The 20604-nt window shown below is 51.6% G+C and overlaps 1 protein-coding gene across 1 annotated transcript; it reads right to left on the reverse strand.

The window, feature by feature from the left end:
- Positions 1–9330: 9330 nt before the first annotated feature.
- LOC149434032 (uncharacterized) lies at positions 9331–20367 on the reverse strand. Its single transcript, XM_089664190.1, has 6 exons — positions 20088–20367; positions 13129–13296; positions 12919–13042; positions 12399–12802; positions 12172–12313; positions 9331–11588 (listed from the first exon to the last, which is right to left on the reverse strand). The coding sequence occupies exons 1-6, from the start codon at positions 20169–20171 to the stop codon at positions 9634–9636; spliced, it is 2877 nt and encodes a 958-aa protein (XP_089520316.1). The 5' UTR covers positions 20172–20367; the 3' UTR covers positions 9331–9633.
- Positions 20368–20604: the final 237 nt, after the last annotated feature.

Here is a 20604-nt window from a genome sequence, read left to right on the forward strand (position 1 = left end):
CCTTGACAACCTCTTGTTGGGGATTGGCTAGGACCCCTCAAGAGTGCAGCCAGCCACTCCTTAGATCTAACCACTGCCTCTAAGGCCTTTCTCCAAGCCCTAGAGCAGAGTGAAATTCCACAGGGGCTGGCCTGCAGAGCCTCTCAGCCTTGACCACATTTTGCCCCACTCTGCCTATTATATCTGAGCTGCTGCTCAGCCCCTGTCTAACCATTGAAGTCTAGCTCCCCCTAGCTAAACTAGGAGGGTGCTACATCTGTCTATTGCTCTAGATTTAGTGAGTCTTCAGTTTGTCTTTCCAGTCTTGGTTGTGTCACTTCTCCAGGACACCCTGGACTTTCGAGCACACGCTTGCAGCAATGGGGTTTGCTAAGTAGTAAGTCCTGGGGGTAACTAGGCACCTTAAAAGGCTGATAGGGGGTTGCTATAGGTGGAAAAGCTCACCCAGACTCAGAATTTGTCTTTTAGATATGTGGCCACAACTTGCCCAATTCTCTGGTATCGGAGTATACCTTCCAGTTATTCTGGTTCTGATGTTAGTTTGGTTGACTGTCCCCTCCAGCCCCCAACATTTATCTATTCCTCTGTTAGTGCTGTTGGTTACTGGCCACTATCCTATCCATTCAGTTTCTGCCACCCCCCTCTGCCAATCCCTCCACTGGCCTCCACTCAGTGTTCTCCACCCCCCTCTGCCAATCCCTCCACTGGCCTCCACTCAGTGTTCTCCACCCCCCTCTGCCAATCCCTCCACTGGCCTCCACTCAGTGTCCTCCACCCCTCTCTGCCAATTCCTCCACTGGCCTCCACTCAGTGTCCTCCACCCCTCTCTGCCAATCCCTCCACTGGCCTCCACTCAGTGTCCTCCACCCCCCTCTGCCAATCCCTCCACTGGCCTCCACTCAGTGTCCTCCACCCCTCTCTGCCAATCCCTCCACTGGCCTCCACTCAGTGTCCTCCACCCCTCTCTGCCAATCCCTCCACTGGCCTCCACTCAGTGTCCTCCACCCCTCTCTGCCAATCCCTCCACTGGCCTCCACTCAGTGTCCTCCACCCCTCTCTGCCAATCCCTCCACTGGCCTCCACTCAGTGTCCTCCACCCCTCTCTGCCAATCCCTCCACTGGCCTCCACTCAGTGTCCGCCACCCCTCTCTGCCAATCCCTCCACTGGCCTCCACTCAGTTTCCACCACCCCCCTCTGCCAATCCCTCCACTGGCCTCCACTCAGTGTCCTCCACCACCCTCTGCCAATCCCTCCACTCAGTGTCCTCCACCGCCCTCTGCCAATCCCTCCACTGGCCTCCACTCAGTGTCCTCCACCCCCCTCTGCCAATCCCTCCACTGGCCTCCACTCAGTGTCCTCCACCCCTCTCTGCCAATCCCTCCACTGGCCTCCACTCAGTGTCCTCCACCCTCCTCTGCCAATCCCTCCACTGGCCTCCACTCAGTGTCCTCCACCCCTCTCTGCCAATCCCTCCACTGGCCTCCACTCAGTGTCCTCCACCCCCCTCTGCCAATCCCTCCACTGGCCTCCACTCAGTGTCCTCCACCCCCCTCTGCCAATCCCTCCACTGGCTTCTGATTGCCCAACAGAACAAATTCAAAATCCTAACACTGACATACAAAGCCGTCCACCAAACTGCCCCGAACTACATCACTGACCTAATATCCAAGTGCCACCCAACACGCAGTCTCCGCTCCTCACAAGACCTCCTTCTCTCTAGTTCCCTGGTCTCCTCCTCCCATGCCCGCCTCCAGGACTTCTCCAGGGCATCACCAATCCTCTGGAACTCCCTACCCCAACCCATCAGACTATCACCTACCCTCCTCTCCTTTAGGCGCACCCTGAAAACCCATCTCTTCAGGGAAGCCTACCTCATCCCCTGCTAATTGCAAGTCTCCTCCACTCTTCCTACCACTCCACCCCCACAGCTATCCCCTCCTGTACCACCACCCCCTCCCTCCTAGATTGTAAGCTCCAAGGATCAGTGCCCTCGATCCCCTCATGTATCACATTGTATTGGTATTGTTCTGTCACATGTTCTGTCCCCCTCTGTAATGTACAGCGCTGAGCCAACTATTGGTGCTTTATAAATACTGTATAGTAATAATAATTCAGTTCCGGACCCCAGCACTATGAGTAATTAGGTCCTCTCACCTTGGCCAGCAGTCTGCTCCTGCTCATGGCATACACATTTGTTTGTTATTAGCAGTCCATATGCTGTATATCAGCTAATATTAATCTCTACCTTTTATAATTGTATGCAATATATTCACAAGGTTATTACAATGCCTTATCAACACCATCTTTGTTTTCCAGCACAAGAGATTCACCGTCCACCTCTGTAAAATGTGTCTCATGTAATGAGTAACCAACGTCATCCTGCTGTACCGGCACCAGAGTCTCTCCATCCACCTTCACAAACATAATGGATTTCTAACATTGCTTTGGTGTTCCTGTACCAGAGCCTCACCGTCCACCTCTGTAAAATGTGTCTCATGTAATGAGTAACCAACGTCATCCTGCTGTACCGGCACCAGAGTCTCTCCATCCACCTTCACAAACATAATGGATTTCTAACATTGCTTTGGTGTTCCTGTACCAGAGATTCACCGTCCACCTCTGTAAAATGTGTCTCATGTAATGAGTAACCAACGTCATCCTGCTGTACCGGCACCAGAGTCTCTCCATCCACCTTCACAAACATAATGGAGTTCTAACATTGCTTTGGTGTTCCTGTACCAGAGATTCACCGTCCACCTCTGTAAAATGTGTCTCATGTAATGAGTAACCAACGTCATCCTGCTGTACCGGCACCAGAGTCTCTCCATCCACCTTCACAAACATAATGGAGTTCTAACATTGCTTTGGTGTTCCTGTACCAGAGCCTCACCGTCCACCTCTGTAAAATGTGTCTCATGTAATGAGTAACCAACGTCATCCTGCTGTACCGGCACCAGAGTCTCTCCATCCACCTTCACAAACATAATGGAGTTCTAACATTGCTTTGGTGTTCCTGTACCAGAGCCTCACCGTCCACCTCTGCAAGATGTGACTTCTATGATGAGTTGCCGAAACCATCCCGGTGTTCCCACACTACAGGCTCACTATATACCTCCACAAGATGAGCCAGATATGATGGATTTCTAATATCAAAATAAAATGAATTCCAGTAATTCCCCAAATCTAGTACAGCGTTGTGTAACAATATCTAATATCGGTTTAGTGTTCCCACCCTAGAGTCCCACCGTCCACCTCCACAAGATGTGTACATGACGCAAACATGGACACACAAGAACGAGACACACAAATGGAGTCATGAAAGTCTGACAGAAGGAGAAGGCACCAAAGGAACAACAAAGAGATACAAGATGGAAATATCAATATAATGGGAAACAAGTCATTTATTATTATACAGTATTTATAAAGCACCAATAGTTGGCTCAGCGCTGTACATTACAATGGGGGCAATACATGAGACAGAACAATACCAATACAATGTGATACATGAGGGGTTCGAGGGCCCTGATCCTTGGAGCTTACAATCTAGGAGGGAGGGGATGGTGGCACAGGAGGAGATAGCTGTGGGGGATGGAGTGGTAGGAAGAGTGGAGGAGGTCGGCAAGTTAGCAGGGGGTGGGGTAGGCTTCCCTGAAGAGATGGGTTTTCAGGCTGCGCCTAAAGGAGAGGAGAGTAGGTGACAGTCTGATGGATTGGGGAAGTGAGTTCCATAGGATGGGTGACACCCTGGAGAAGTCCTGGAGATGGGCATGGGAGGAGGAGACCAGGGAACTGGAGAGAAGGAGGTCTTGTGAGGAGCAGAGAGTGCGTTTTGGGTGGTAGATGGATATCAGGTCGGTGATGTAGTTTGGGGCAGTATAATGAACAGCTTTGTACGTCAGTGTAAATATTTTGAATTTTATGCGTTGGGCAATCGGAAGCCAGTGGAGGGATTGGCAGAGAGGGGTGGAGGACACTGAGTGGAGGTCAGTGGAGGGATTGGCAGAGAGGGGTGGAGGACACTGAGTGGAGGGCAGTGGAGGGATTGGCAGAGGGGGGTGGAGGACACTGAGTGGAGGGCAGTGGAGGGATTGGCAGAGAGGGGTGGAGGACATTGAGTGGAGGGATTGGCAGAGGGGGGTGGAGGACACTGAGTGGAGGGATTGGCAGAGAGGGGTGGAGGACACTGAGTGGAGGGATTGGCAGAGAGGGGTGGAGGACACTGAGTGGAGGCCAGTGGAGGGATTGGCAGAGAGGGGTGGAGGACACTGAGTGGAGGCCAGTGGAGGGATTGGCAGGGAGGGGTGGAGGACACTGAATAGGGGCCAGTGGAAGGATTGGCAGAGGGGGGTGGAGGACACTGAGTGGAGGGCAGTGGAGGGATTGGCAGAGAGGGGTGGAGGACACTGAGTGGAGGCCAGTGGAGGGATTGGCAGGGAGGGGTGGAGGACACTGAATAGGGGCCAGTGGAAGGATTGGCAGAGGGGGGTGGAGGACACTGAGTGGAGGGCAGTGGAGGGATTGGCAGAGGGGGGTGGAGGACACTGAGTGGAGGGCAGTGGAGGGATTGGCAGAGGGGGGTGGAGGACACTGAGTGGAGGGCAGTGGAGGGATTGGCAGAGAGGGGTGGAGGACACTGAGTGGAGGGATTGGCAGAGGGGGGTGGAGGACACTGAGTGGAGGCCAGTGGAGGGATTGGCAGAGGAGGGGTAGAGGACACTGAATGGAAGCCAGTGGAGGGATTGGCAGAGAGGGGTGGAGGACACTGAGTGGAGGCCAGTGGAGGGATTGGCAGAGAGGGGTGCAGGACACTGAGTGGAGGGCAGTGGACAGAATTGGCAGAGAGGGGTGGGGGACACTGAGTGGAGGCCAGTGGAGGGATTGGCAGAGGGGGGTGGAGGACACTGAATGGAGGCCAGTGGAGGGATTGGCAGAGGGGGGTGGAGGACACTGAGTGGAGGCCAGTGGAGAGATTGGCAGAGAGGGGTGGAGGACACTGAATGTAGCGCGGGCTTGGGGGAAGACTAGGCGCTCGGTTTTGAAAAGGTTTAATTTGAGGAAATGGAGTGACATCCAGTCTGATATGTCGCTCAGTAGGTGTGTGATTCGGGCGGAAAGTGAGCGGGTGAGGTGGGGGGTTGAGAGATAGATTTGCATGTCGTCAGCGTAGAGGTGATAGTTGAAGCCATGAGAGTGTATGAGTTGGCCAAGGGAGGAGGTGTAGATGGAGAAGAGAAGGGGCCCGAGGACAGAGCCTTGAGGGACCCCAACAGAGAGGGGGAGACATATAACATATACATGACCTTGGTAAATAGGCCAGACTAGAACATTCAATGGGACGTAAAAAGAGATGGTGGAGTGTGGGAGACTTTTGGCCATCATATTTTCCTGACCATGTCACTGCCAGTGAAGAATTTGTTTCTACATACATAAAGGAGTATAAATATAACACAATATAGAAATGTTAATGTTCTAAAGATATAATAGAACATTCTCACAGTGCTGATCAGCTTTATTTTAGATATACTTTCTTAGAAAGATTTACATTAGAAAAATATCTCTCGGTGTTATAAAGTTTGTATGTTCCTTTGTTACTAATAGCACCTGAATAAAGTACATGCTACTGTTACAGTATGTGAGCGTATGATGTGTGTGTATATATATACAGTTGTGTTCACAATAATATCCGTGTGATGATAAAAGTGAGTAAAGCTGCAAATCCTTCTAATCCTTTTCTTTCCATCCACACAAATGCATTGGGAACACGACACATTCTATTCCAAATCACAACATGAAGAAAAATACATCAAATTTGTGTTGTTCCTCTAAAAAAATGGAAGAAAAGTGAATATTAGACGGTTCAAAAAAATGGCCGTGTTTGTATTCTTCTTTACAAACTCCAACATTCACTATATAAACTGAGAAATGTTTGAAGATTTTGCTTTCCTTTGAATGACTTCATGAATATTTGGTTGTAGTCGCACTGTTTCTGAGAACTGCTGTACATCTGTGTTGCATGGAGTCCCCCAACTTCTGGCCCCTGTGATCAGGTATTCCAGCCCAGGATGATTGGACCACATTCCACAGTTCTTCTCTATTTCTTGGTTTGGCCTCAGAAACGGCATTTTTGATGTCACCCCACAAGTTTTCTATTGGATGAAGATCCGGGGATTGGGCTGGCCACTCCATAACATCCATCTTGTTGGGCTGGAACCAAGATGTTGCCCGTTTACTGGTGTGTTTGGGGTCGTTGTCTTGTTGGAACCCCCATTTCAAGGGCATTTCCTCTTCAGCATAAGGCAGCATGACCTCTTCAAGTATTCTGATGGATTCAAACTGATCCATGATCCCTGGTATGCGATAAATAGGCCCAACACCGTAGTATGAGAAACATCCCCATATCATGATGCTTGCACCACCATGCTTCACGGTCTTCACAGTGTCCTGTGGCTTGAATTCAGTGTTTGAGGGTCGTCTGACAAACTGTCTCCGCCCACTAGACCCAAAAAGAACAATCTTACTTCCATCAGTCCACAAAATGTTGCGCCATTTCTCTTTAGGCCAGTCAATGTGCTCTTTGGCAGATTGTAACCTCTTCAGCACGTCTTTTTCCCAACAGTGGGACTTTGCGGGGACTTCTTGCAGATAGCTTGGCTTCACATCGGCGTCTTCTAATTGTAACAGTCCTCACAGGGAACGTCACACCTTCTTTCATCTTCCTGGAGCTGATTGTTGGCTGAGTCCTCACAGGGAACGCCACACCTTCTTTCATCTTCCTGGAGCTGATTGTTGGCTGAGTCCGCCCCATGTTGGCTATTCTTCTATCCATTCCAATGGTAGTTTTTCGCTTTCTTCCGCGTCTTTCAGGTTTTGGTTGCCATTTTAAAGCATTTGCCATCATTTTAGCTGAGCAGCCGATCATTTTCTGCACTTCTTTATATGTTTTCCCCTCCAATCAACTTTTTAATCAAGGTACGCTGTTCTTCTGAACAATGTCTGGAAAGACCCATTTTCCTCAGAATTTCAGAGAGAAATGCACTGTAACCAGCATGTCCAACTTTTGCTGCCTTCCTTCCTTAAATAAGGGCAATAATTGCCACCTGTTTATCAAAGAATGAATGACCTCACTAATAGAACTCCACACGGCTATTATTGTGAACACGCCCCTTTCAATGAGTGATTCAATGACACAGAATCAGCAGCATGCATGTCATGACTGTCGGGTCTGTTGGATTTCTATGACTCTACTACACCTGCTAGGAAATTATCTGCCATGTAGGAATATCATTTCCACCAAAAACAGTGATTGATCCGGTTAGTGATGTCTGACTGCTAGTATTTTCAACACAACTGTAAATATATATATTCATACACAGTATCCCCCAGAAGTGAGTCCCCCCCTAAGTGACAAGGTCCAAATTGGGCCCAAAGTGTCAATATTCTGTGTGGCCGCCATTATTTTCCAACACTGCCTTCACCCTCTTCAGCATGGAGGTCACCAGAGCTTCACAGGTTGCCACTGGAGTCCTCTTCCACTCCTCCATGACGACATCACGGAGCTGGTGGATGTTAGAGACCTTGCGCTCCTCCACCTTCCCTCTTCCACTCCTCCATGATGACATCACAGACCTGGTGGATGTTAGAGGCCTTGCGCTCCTCCACCTTCTGTTTGAGGACACCCCACAGATATTCAATAGGGTTCAGGTCTGGAGACATGCTTGGCCAGTCCATCATCTTCACCCTCAGCTTTTTTAGCAAGGCAGTGGTGGTCTTGGGGGTGTGTTTGGAGTCGTTATCATGACGTGGTGAAGACGACTTGCTGAACCTCAAACCGGGGAAGAAAGGGGATTTGAGTGACTTTGAATATGGCATGGCTGTTGGCACCAGACGGGCCGGTCTGAGGATTTCAAAAACTGCTGATCTCCTGGGATTTTCATGCACAACCATCTCTAGGGAGATCCAGACTCATCAGACCAGGCAACAGTTTTACAACCTTCTATTATCCAATGTTGGTGACCTGTGTGAATTGTCGCCTACATTTCCTGTTCTTAGCTGACAGGAATGGCACCCGGTTTGGTCTCAGCTGACAGGAGTGGCACCCGGTGTGGTCTCAGCTGACAGGAGTGGCACCCGGTGTGGTCTCAGCTGACAGGAGTGGTATGGTTGTTGGTGCCAAACGGCTAGTTTGAGGATTTTAAAAACTGCTGATCTCCTGGGATTTTCCCACACAATCATCTCTAGGGGTTACAGAGAATGGTCCGAAAAGGAGAAAATATCCAGTGAGTGGCAGTTGTGTGGAGGGAAATGCCTTGTTGAGGTCAGAGGTCAGAGGAGAATGGGCAGACTGGTTCCAGATGATAGAAAGACAACAGTAACTCCAATAACCCCTCGTTACATCCAAGGTATGCAGAATACCATCTCTGAATGCACAACACGTCCAACCTTGAAGCAGATGGGCTACAACAGCAGAAGACCACACCGGGTGCCACTCCTGTCAGCTAAGACCACATCGGGTGCCACTCCTGTCAGCCGAGACCACACCGGGTGCCACTCCTGTCAGCCGAGACCACACCGGGTGCCACACCTGTCAGCTGAGACCATACCCGGTGCCACTCCTGTCAGTTGAGACCACACCGGGTTCAACTCCTGTCAGCTAAGAACAGGAAACGGAGGCTGCAATTCGCACAGGTTCACCAAAATTGGACAACAGAAGATCTGAGAAACGTGGCCTGGTCTGATGAGTCTGGATTTTCCTAGAGATGGTTGTGCGGGTACATCCCAGGAGGAGATCAGCAGTTTTTGAAATCCTCAGACCGGCCCATCTGACACCAACAACCATGCCACATTCAAAAAGTCACTCAAATCCCCTTTCTTCCCCATTCTGATGCTCGGTTTGAACATCAGCAAGTCGCCTTCACCACGTCTAGATGCCTAAATGCATTGAGTTGCTGCCGTGCGATTGGCTGGTTAGTAATTCGTGTTCCCGAGCCGTTGAACAGGCGGGCCCCATAAAGTGGCCGGCGTTTCGGAGTACGTTTATGATGTCACAATTGATACATTGTACGTTTCCACAGTTGTTGTCCGATGCTTTCTGCCGGCTCTATACATTGTACATCACGGAGATCAGACATCTCTTTTCTCCTCTAGAACGTTCTGTGAAGCCTCTACCCTCCCGAGGAAGCCGTAATAACAACCGTGAAACATGTTGAGGAAATGACGTTCGACTGGACCTCCTCCCAGCTGGCTTGTTGTGGGGTCTCTGAGTTGTTTATAATAAGGGGGTGATAAAAAAAAAAAAAAAAAAAAAAAAAGAAGAGGCAGAATGCACGAACTCTGTATTTTAACCATTTTATTTTTGTTTCATAAATAAATTAGATTTTTTTTATTTATATACACACTACATTGCCCCAAAGTATCAGGCAGCCGGCCTTTCCACACAAAAACATTTCCCGCACTTAGAACAGGACTACAGCTTCTCCCCCATGTAAGATCTCTGATGTCTGGAAAGATTGGACTTGTGTGAAAAAACATTTCCCGCACTTAGAACAGGACTACGGCTTCTCCCCCGTGTGAGATCTCTGATGTGTGGAAAGATCAAACTTTTATGAAAAACATTTCCCGCACTTAGAACAGGACTACGACTTCTTCCCTATGTGAGATCTCTGCATATGTCTGCTAACGTCAGACTTCTGTGAAAAACATTTCCCGCACTCAGGGCAGGGATACGGCTTCTCCCCCGTGTGCAACCTCTGATGTCTGTAAAGATCGGACTTCTGCGAAAAACATTTCCCACACTCAGGACAGGTAAGCGGCTTCACCCCCGTGTGAGATCTCTGATGCGTGTAAAGGCTGGACCTCTGTGCAAAACATTTCCCGCACTCGGGACAAGGATACGGCTTTTCCCCCGTGTGCGATCTCTGATGTCTGTAAAGATCGGACTTCTGCAAAAAACATTTCCCGCACTCAGGACAGGAAAATGGCTTCTCCCCCGTGTGAGACCTCAGATGTTTGTAAAGATTGGACTTCTGTGAAAAACATTTTCCGCACTCAGGACAGGAATACGGCTTCTCCCCCATATGCACTCGCTGATGACTGGTAAGATTGTTCTTCCTTGAAAAACATTTACCGCACTCAGGACAGGAATATGCCTTTTTCCCTGTGTGAGACCTGTGATGTTTGACAAGGTCTGATTTTTTTACAAAACATTTCCCGCACACAGAACAGGAATGTGACATTTCTCCAGCATGAAACCTTTGATGATTGACAAGGGTTGATCTTTTTACAAAACATTTCCCGCACTCAGAACAGGAATACGGCTTCTCGCCCGTGTGCACTCTCTGATGTGTGTGCAGACAGGACTTCTGTGCAAAACATTTCCCGCACTCAGGACAGGAATACGGCTTCTCTCCCGTGTGCACTCTCTGATGAGCGTAAAGATTGTACTTCAATGAAAAACATTTCCCGCACTCGGGACAGGAATACGGCTTCTCCCCCCTGTGCAATCTCTGATGGCTGTAAAGATTAGACTTCTGTGAAAAACATTTCCCGCACTCGGGACAGGAATACGGCTTCTCTCTTGTGTGAGATCTCTGGTGTGTGACAAGCTCTGATTTTTTTATACAACATTTCCCGCACTCAGAACAGGAACAAGGCTGCTCCCCCGTTTGACACCTCTGATGTCTGTTAAGGCTGGACTTGTCTGAAAAACATTTCCCGCACTCAGGACAGGAAAACGGCTTTTCCCCCATGTGCGATCTCCGATGTCTGTAAAGATGTGACTGATCTGAAAAACATTTCCCGCACTCAGGGCAGAAATACGGCTTCTCACCCGTGTGAGTTCTTTCATGTACTTTAAGGCCAGATTTAAAAAGGAAACTTTTCCCGCACTCAGTACAGGAATACGGCTTCTCCCCCGTGTGAGTTCTTTTATGTGCTATGAGGCCGGAGTTAAATAGGAACCATCTCCCGCACTCGGTGCAGGAGAACCTCTTCTCTGGTGGAAGGACGGCCCCGTCCCTCACAGTCTGAGGGTCTTCAGGATACGAGGAACATGATGGTCCATCCACACTGTTGGGCACTGGATGGACCTCTGTTGGAAGGGCAACACCGTCCCTCACAGTCTGAGGTTCTTCAGGATACGAGGAACATGATGGCCCATCCACACTGTTGGGCACTGGATGGACCTCTGTTGGAAGGGCAACACCGTCCCTCAGAGTCTGAGGTTCTTCAGGATAGGAGGAACATGATGGTCCATCTACACTGTTGGGCACTGGATGGACCTCTGTTGGAAGGACAACACCGTCCCTCACAGTCTGAGGTTCTTCAGGATACGAGGAACATGATGGCCCATCCACACTGTTGGGCACTGGATGGACCTCTGTTGGAAGGACAACACTGTCCCTCACAGTCTGAGGTTCCTCGGGATACGAGGAATCCAATGGTCCATCTACACTGGGTGGTGCCGGATGGACATTGAAGGGAGCCGGGTTTTCTCCTGGACTATACTGTGTGATGTCCTCATCTTCTACTTTCCAGTCTGGAGACAAAGTGAGACAATCCTCGGAGGTTTTCCTCATCTCCCGGCCATGGACTAAAATACAAAGACAAAGAGGATTACTAGACAGGAGCTGATTGGTTCCCCCAAACCAGGACTCCGCCCACATCAGGCAGCTTGGTCTCTGAGGAGCTTACAATTCCACCCTCAAGGGAACTAGGAAATGGCTCCTCTGATCTCCTACCAGGTCATTTCTTTATTCATGGACCTTAGTCAGAGAGTGAGGAAACAACCAGAACTGTCTTTTATGAAATGTACAAAGTATTAAGCGCAGGGCTTAGGCCTACATAACATTCAATATAAATTGCACCGTGTAGGAGTCAGGACTCATAATATCGGTATTCAGCCACCGGTGGTTGAGCGACACCTTTGCTGTAAATCCACATTTCGCTGCCAGCTGAACCCCAGAACCTCCATAAATCCAGTCTAGAGACATAAATTGTGTCTGCAGCACAGAGAAGGAAGATTATCCGAGAGAAATCCAGGAATACAGGACGGGGAACACAGCTCAGGAAAGTGACCAGGGGATTACAGGCTGATATCACCCAGTCCCCGCCCTACTCTGGACCAATCAGTGAGCAGTATGGGTGGAGGAATGGACTTAGTGTTCATGACCCACCTGTGCTGATCTCTGTAGGAGTGTCCTCCTCTATAAATGTCCCCGTTATTCCATCCTCCTCCATAGACTGCTGATCATCCCTCACATACGCCTCTTCTTCTTCTGTGTTACCTTCAATGTTCATATCCATCAGATCTTCACCCTAAACCAAGAGAAGGATCAACAAGAACATCTAAGATATACGCTCACATAACAAATCCATGCTCTAGATGATCCGACCCACCTACCTGATGATGGTGAGGGATGGGGTGACCTTCCTGTGTGGAATCCCGGGAATACAGAGGACGGGGACATCTCTCTGGTGGGTTCCCATGACTGGATCCATCTACTTGATGATGGTGAGGGATGGTGTGACCTTCCTGTGTGGAATCCCGGGAATACAGAGGACGGGGACATCTCTCTGGTGGGTTCCCATGACTGGATCCATCTACCTGATGATGGTGAGGGATGGTGTGACCTTCCTGTGTGGAATCCCGAGAATACAGAGGACGGGGACATCTCTCTGGTGGGTTCCCATGACTGGATCCATCTACCTGATGATGGTGAGGGATGGTGTGACCTTCCTGTGTGGAATCCCGAGAATACAGAGGACGGGGACATCTCTCTGGTGGGTTCCCATGACTGGATCCATCTGTAGGAAACACACACACTGACTGAATCCATTGTTTCTATGTGTTTATCAGATGATGGGGGATCTAGGTGGATCCTCCGTACTGCTCTCTCCTTTACAATAAAGTCTCCTCTTACCCGGTGATGTGAGGGGCGGCTGATTGTCCATCATGACGTCCTTGTAGAGGTCCTTGTGTCCTTCTAAATACTCCCACTCCTCCATGGAGAAATAGACAGTGACACCCTGACACCTTATAGGAACCTGACACACACAATGATACAGTCACCATCCAGACACATCCCTTGTCTGTTACTGGAGAATGTCCCAGAATTCCCGGCACCGCTCACCTCTCCTGTCAGCTGATGGACCATCATGGAGGTCAGTTCCAGGATCTTCTGCTCTTTGTTCCTCTCAGGTATCGGAGAACGAGGGGGAGGCACCATGGTGGGGCTCTGGGTCCTGCTCCATCCTCCTGAGATTGGCTCCCCACTAGACTTCTTCACTACAACATAATCCTACAGATCAGGAGAAAGAGAAACCGATATCAATCATCTGACATCATCTACATGTTGTGGCAGCACGGCATCCTGCTATGTTTCTACTTGCTGAGCCACCTGGAATGCTGGACAGCTCCCTTAACAATTATTTAGATGCTCCTACCTTGGCCTTGTTTATCATGAACCTTGAACCCCTTGCTCCTCCCATGACCTTCCTGATAAAAGCCATGTCTCTGCACTTCCTGTTTGCCAGATTATTGTGCCTTCACCAGCCAATATCCCGCTTGTCTCTCCTGCTGCCGTCTATACCTTCGTTACCGACCTTTGGCTTGTTCCTGGACTACGATTCTGCCTCATCTACTACCGCTTGTGACTGACCCTTGGCTTGTTCCTGGACTACGATTCTGCCTCATCTACTAACGCTTGTGACCGACCCTTGGCTTGTTCCTGGACTACGATTCTGCCTCATCCTCATCTACTACCGCTTGTGACTGACCCTTGGCTTGTTCCTGGACTACGATTCTGCCTCATCTACTAACGCTTGTGACTGACCCTTGGCTTGTTCCTGGACTACGATTCTGCCTCATCTACTAACGCTTGTGACTGACCCTTGGCTTGTTCCTGGACTACGATTCTGCCTCATCTACTAACACTTGTGACTGACCCTTGGCTTGTTCCTGGACTACGATTCTGCCTCATCTACTATCGCTTGTGAATGACCCTTGGCTTGTTCCTGGACTACGATTCTGCCTCATCTACCACCGCTTGTGACTGACCCTTGGCTTGTTCCTGGACTACGATTCTGCCTCATCTACTACTGTTTGTGACCGACCCTTGGCTTGTTCCTGGACTACGATTCTGCCTCATCTACCACCGCTTGTGACCGACCCTTGGCTTGTTCCTGGACTACGATTCTGCCTCATCTACCACCGCTTGTGACCGACCCTTGGCTTGTTCCTGGACTACGATTCTGCCTCATCTACTACCGCTTGTGACTGACCCTTGGCTTGTTCCTGGACTACGATTCTGCCTCATCTACTACCGCTTGTGACTGACCCTTGGCTTGTTCCTGGACTACGATTCTGCCTCATCTACTACCGCTTGTGACCGACCCTTGGCTTGTTCCTGGACTACGATTCTGCCTCATCTACTACCGCTTGTGACCGACCCTTGGCTTGTTCCTGGACTACGATTCTGCCTCATCTACTACCGCTTGTGAATGACCCTTGGCTTGTGACCGACCCTTGGCTTGTTCCTGGACTATGATTCTGCCTCATCTACTAACGCTTGTGAATGACCCTTGGCTTGTTCCTGGACTACGATTCTGCCTCATCTACTAACGCTTGTGACCGACCCTTGGCTTGTTCCTGGACTACGATTCTGCCTCATCTACCGATTGTGACTGACCCTTGGCTTGTTCCTGGACTACGATTCTGCCTCATCTACTAACGCTTGTGAATGACCCTTGGCTTGTTCCTGGACTACGATTCTGCCTCATCTACTACCGCTTGTGACCGACCCTTGGCTTGTTCCTGGACTACGATTCTGCCTCATCTACCGATTGTGACTGACCCTTGGCTTGTTCCTGGACTACGATTCTGCCTCATCTACCGATTGTGACTGACCCTTGGCTTGTTCCTGGACTACGATTCTGCCTCATCTACTACCGTTTGTGACTGACCCTTGGCTTGGGACCGACCCTTGGCTTGTTCCTGGACTACGATTCTGCCTCATCTACTACCATTTGTGACCGACCCTTGGCTTGTTGACCGACTCCGCTTCTGCTTGATCCTTAACCTGTTCGATCTGCTACTGGTTTCCGGCTTGCTCATTCCCTGGTGGGGTGATCCTGAGATCTGTGACCTGGTACCAACACGCAGCCAAATCCATCTCCAGCATTAGGAGGTCTGGTGAAGACTGGTTAATACTTAGACCCCGCACCTCAGGTGAGCCTGCGTCATTCCCAGGGTGACCCGCTGGTGTACCAATCCTGCTGGTTTCAGGTAAGCCTTACACTGCTATAGCAACTGGTCTCTGAACCTGAACCTGACCCAGACCGTGACACTATTATAGTCTCAAGGAAATTAGGAAGACCGTGCTTTTGGAAGCGCACTCCTAAAAAGGCGCGGGGGTGTCGTAGAGCCCAAGTAAGGGGAGACAGGGGAAGTCACCTCTCGGGGTAGGGAGTAGCGTCTCCCTTTGATGAAAATGAAGTCAGACAGGATTGGACCTTTACAGGTGATACCCGGCACAGAAGGGCTAAAGGAGGAGTTTAGATTTGTGTTCCGCCCCCTACGGGGTCAAAACAAAGGGGGGATATGTGGCAGCGCGGGATCCTGCCACGGTCTGAATCAAGCTTATAACCCGGGATTCTCACCCAGGCAGGTTGAGGGGCTCCAGGCGGGTTGCTTATTGCAGAGGGAACTGGTTTGTCAGTTTCCTCGTTGGTTCTCAAAGCCTGTTTTGGGACCCGGAGCCGGGAGATTTCGGAGTGATCTGGGAGGGATGAAATCTCCAATCCTGGGTCCAGGTTTTGTGAACATCCAGCACACTGAGTGCACAGGTGTGTGCAGGCCAAACCATGATTCTGGGCTGCACCTCGGCAGACAGGAGATCATTGCCTAGGAGTCAGGAGGGCTCCACCCCGGCAGACAGGAGGTCAGTGCCCAGGAGTCAGGAGAGCTCCACCCCAGCAGACAGGAGGTCATTGCCCAGGAGTCAGGAGGGCTCCACCCCGGCAGACAGGAGATCATTGCCCAGGAGTCAGGAGGGCTCCACCCCAGCAGACAGGAGGTCATTGCCCAGGAGTCAGGAGGGCTCCACCCCGGGAGACAGGAGATCATTGCCCAGGACTCAGGAGGGCTCCACCCCGGCAGACAGGAGGTCAGTGCCCAGGAGTCAGGAGAGCTCCACCCCAGCAGACAGGAGGTCATTGCCCAGGAGTCAGGAGGGCTCCACCCCGGCAGACAGGAGATCATTGCCCAGGAGTCAGGAGGGCTCCACCCCAGCAGACAGGAGGTCAGTGCCCAGGAGTCAGGAGGGCTCCACCCCGGCAGACAGGAGGTCAGTGCCCAGGAGTCAGGAGGGCTCCACCCCGGCAGACAGGAGATCATTGCCCAGGAGTCAGGAGGGCTCCACCCCGGCAGACAGGAGATCATTGCCTAGGAGTCAGGAGGGCTCCACCCCGGCAGACAGGAGGTCAGTGCCCAGGAGTCAGGAGGGCTCCACCCCGGCAGACAGGAGGTCATTGCCCAGGAGTCAGGAGGGCTCCACCCCGGCAGACAGGAGATCATTGCCCAGGAGTCAGGAGGGCTCCACCCCGGCAGACAGGAGGTCAGTGCCCAGGAGTCAGGAGGGCTCCACCCCGGCAGACAGGAGATCATTGCCTAGGAGTCAGGAGGGCTCCACCCCGGCAGACAGGAGGTCAGTGCCCAGGAGTCAGGAGGGCTCCACCCCGGCAGACAGGAGATCATTGCCCAGGAGTCAGGAGGGCTCCACCCCGGCAGACAGGAGGTCAGTGCCCAGGAGTCAGGAGGGCTCCACCCCGGCAGACAGGAGATCATTGCCTAGGAGTCAGGAGGGCTCCACCCCGGCAGACAGGAGATCATTGCCTAGGAGTCAGGAGGGCTCCACCCCGGCAGACAGGAGGTCAGTGCCCAGGAGTCAGGAGGGCTCCACCTATGAGAGGAGGGAGCCAGAGCAGCAAGGGGCTGCCAGCTGTGTGCAAAGGGGCTGCCAGCTGTGTGTGTGCAAAGGGGCTGCCAGCTGTGTGTGTGCAAAGGGGCTGCTAGCTGTGTGTGTGCAAAGGGGCTGCCAGCTGTGTGTTTGCAAAGGGGCTGCCAGCTGTGTGCAAAAAGCCATTTTGGGAAGGAGTCCGCTGTGAGCCGGAAGTGGAAGGCCAGAAATGTGTGTACAATCCAGGAGGCTGAATATCTGAGGTTTTCTTGTGAAGAGTGAAATGCTGAAACCTGTGAGGGAAATTTATGGAACTTTCTCTTAAATAAAATTGGGCTAAAATGGCCGTTAAAGAAGAAGAGAGCGAGTGGCCGCGTGCTGTAGATGAGAGTTCCCACAATGTCTACAAGAAGAACATGGTCTATTGGCCAGACTAGACCAGAGTGATGTCATGTGACCTCCCAGAATCCCCCTCACCTCTCCGGTCAGGTCTGTTATGTCATGTGACCTCCCAGAATCCTCCTCACCTCTCCGGTCAGGTCTGTGTGATGTCATGTGACCTCCCAGAATCCTCCTCACCTCTCCGGTCAGGTCTGTGTGATGTCATGTGACCTCCCAGAATCCTCCTCACCTCTCCGGTCAGGTCTGTGTGATGTCATGTGACCTCCCAGAATCCCCCTCACCTCTCCGGTCAGGTCTGTGTGATGTCATGTGACCTCCCAGAACCCCCCTCACCTCTCCGGTCAGGTCTGTGTGATGTCATGTGACCTCCCAGAACCCTCCTCACCTCTCCGGTCAGGTCTGTGTGATGCCATGTGACCTCCAAGAATCCCCCTCACCTCTCCGGTCAGGTCTGTGTGATGTCATGTGACCTCCCAGAATCCCCTCACCTCTCCGGTCAGGTCTGTGTGATGTCATGTGACCTCCCAGAATCCCCCTCACCTCTCCGGTCAGGTCTGTGTGATGTCATGTGACCTTCCAGAATCCCCCTCACCTCTCCGGTCAGGTCTGTGTGATGTTATGTGACCTCCCAGAATCCCCCTCACCTCTCCGGTCAGGTCTGTGTGATGTCATGTGACCTCCCAGAACCCTCCTCACCTCTCCGGTCAGGTCTGTGTGATGCCATGTGACCTCCAAGAATCCCCCTCACCTCTCCGGTCAGGTCTGTGTGATGTCATGTGACCTTCCAGAATCCCCTCACCTCTCCGGTCAGGTCTGTGTGATGTCATGTGACCTTCCAGAATCCCCTCACCTCTCCGGTCAGGTCTGTGTGATGTCATGTGACCTCCCAGAATCCCCCTCACCTCTCCGGTCAGGTCTGTGTGATGTCATGTGACCTCCCAGAATTCCCCTCACCTCTCCGGTCAGGTCTGTGTGATGTCATGTGATCTCCCAGAATCCCCCTCACCTCTCCGATCAGGTCTGTGTGATGTCATGTGACCTCCCAGAATCCCCTCACCTCTCCGGTCAGGTCTGTGTGATGTCATGTGACCTTCCAGAATCCCCCTCACCTCTCCGGTCAGGTCTGTTATGTCATGTGACCTCCCAGAATCCTCCTCACCTCTCCGGTCAGGTCTGTGTGATGTCATGTGACCTCCCAGAATCCTCCTCACCTCTCCGGTCAGGTCTGTGTGATGTCATGTGACCTCCCAGAATCCCCCTCACCTCTCCGGTCAGGTCTGTGTGATGTCATGTGACCTTCCAGAATCCCCCTCACCTCTCCGGTCAGGTCTGTGTGATGTCATGTGACCTCCCAGAATCCCCTCACCTCTCCGGTCAGGTCTGTGTGATGCCATGTGACCTCCCAGAATCCCCCTCACCTCTCCGGTCAGGTCTGTGTGATGTCATGTGACCTCCCAGAACCCTCCTCACCTCTCCGGTCAGGTCTGTGTGATGCCATGTGACCTCCAAGAATCCCCCTCACCCCTCCGGTCAGGTCTGTGTGATGTCATGTGACCTCCCAGAATCCCCTCACCTCTCCGGTCAGGTCTGTGTGATGTCATGTGACCTCCCAGAATCCCCCTCACCTCTCCGGTCAGGTCTGTGTGATGTCATGTGACCTTCCAGAATCCCCCTCACCTCTCCGGTCAGGTCTGTGTGATGTTATGTGACCTCCCAGAATCCCCCTCACCTCTCCGGTCAGGTCTGTGTGATGTCATGTGACCTCCCAGAACCCTCCTCACCTCTCCGGTCAGGTCTGTGTGATGCCATGTGACCTTCCAGAATCCCCTCACCTCTCCGGTCAGGTCTGTGTGATGTCATGTGACCTCCCAGAATCCCCCTCACCTCTCCGGTCAGGTCTGTGTGATGTCATGTGACCTCCCAGAACCCTCCTCACCTCTCCGGTCAGGTCTGTGTGATGCCATGTGACCTCCAAGAATCCCCTCACCTCTCCGGTCAGGTCTGTGTGATGTCATGTGACCTTCCAGAATCCCCTCACCTCTCCGGTCAGGTCTGTGTGATGTCATGTGACCTCCCAGAATCCCCCTCACCTCTCCGGTCAGGTCTGTGTGATGTCATGTGACCTCCCAGAATTCCCCTCACCTCTCCGGTCAGGTCTGTGTGATGTCATGTGATCTCCCAGAATCCCCCTCACCTCTCCGGTCAGGTCTGTGTGATGTCATGTGACTTCCCAGAATCCCCTCACCTCTCCGGTCAGGTCTGTGTGATGTCATGTGACCTCCCAGAATCCCCCTCACCTCTCCGGTCAGGTCTGTGTGATGTCATGTGACCTCCCAGAATTCCCCTCACCTCTCCGGTCAGGTCTGTGTGATGTCATGTGATCTCCCAGAATCCCCCTCACCTCTCCGGTCAGGTCTGTGTGATGTCATGTGACTTCCCAGAATCCCCTCACCTCTCCGGTCAGGTCTGTGTGATGTCATGTGACCTCCCAGAATCCCCTCACCTCTCCGGTCAGGTCTGTGTGATGTCATGTGACCTTCCAGAATCCCCCTCACCTCTCCGGTCAGGTCTGTGTGATGTCATGTGATCTCCCAGAATCCCCCTCACCTCTCCGGTCAGGTCTGTGTGATGTCATGTGACCTCCCAGAATCCCCCTCACCTCTCCGGTCAGGTCTGTGTTTTAATAATAGAGATAAGAGTGATGTCATGTGACCTCCCAGAATCCTCCTCACCTCTCCAATCAGCAGGTAGATGATCTCCAGGGTGAGATTTAGTATCCTCTCAGTCATGTGACTCCGGTCCTTCTCCATCCTCATTGGTCATGTGATCTATGCCGGTCTCTCTGTAGACGGATAGCAGAGAATTATCTGGACGGTATTGGTTGTACAATATCAGGACGGGGATGTGAGGGGCTAACAAGCTCTTTGCTCTCATTTTCTGTCCCCTCTCCATATTATTGGGGGGGTCTATTGTTTCCGCTCAATGAGGTGATCCTCACCTGTACAGCTCCGGCCTCCATTTCTCTCTCGTAGTGTGTGGGCGGCTCCTTCGCAATCACTGGAGCAGCTATTAATTTCTTTGGGCTGTTCTAGATTTCACGGGTTTCCGTTTCATTGCTTCCCCCTACCTTCTGGAGGCTTCCAGAACACAGAGGGGCCGGGAGATTCAAATGGGCAGCTTGATTATTTATGGCCAAGCCCTGGGGAGGTGTGCCTAGTAGGTGGCTGGGGGGGGGGGGAGCATAAATAG

Source organism: Staurois parvus, unplaced genomic scaffold (genome assembly GCF_062004578.1).
Source record: "Staurois parvus isolate SC_StPar_1 unplaced genomic scaffold, SC_StPar_1.0 ptg001852l, whole genome shotgun sequence".
NCBI lineage: Eukaryota > Metazoa > Chordata > Amphibia > Anura > Ranidae > Staurois > Staurois parvus.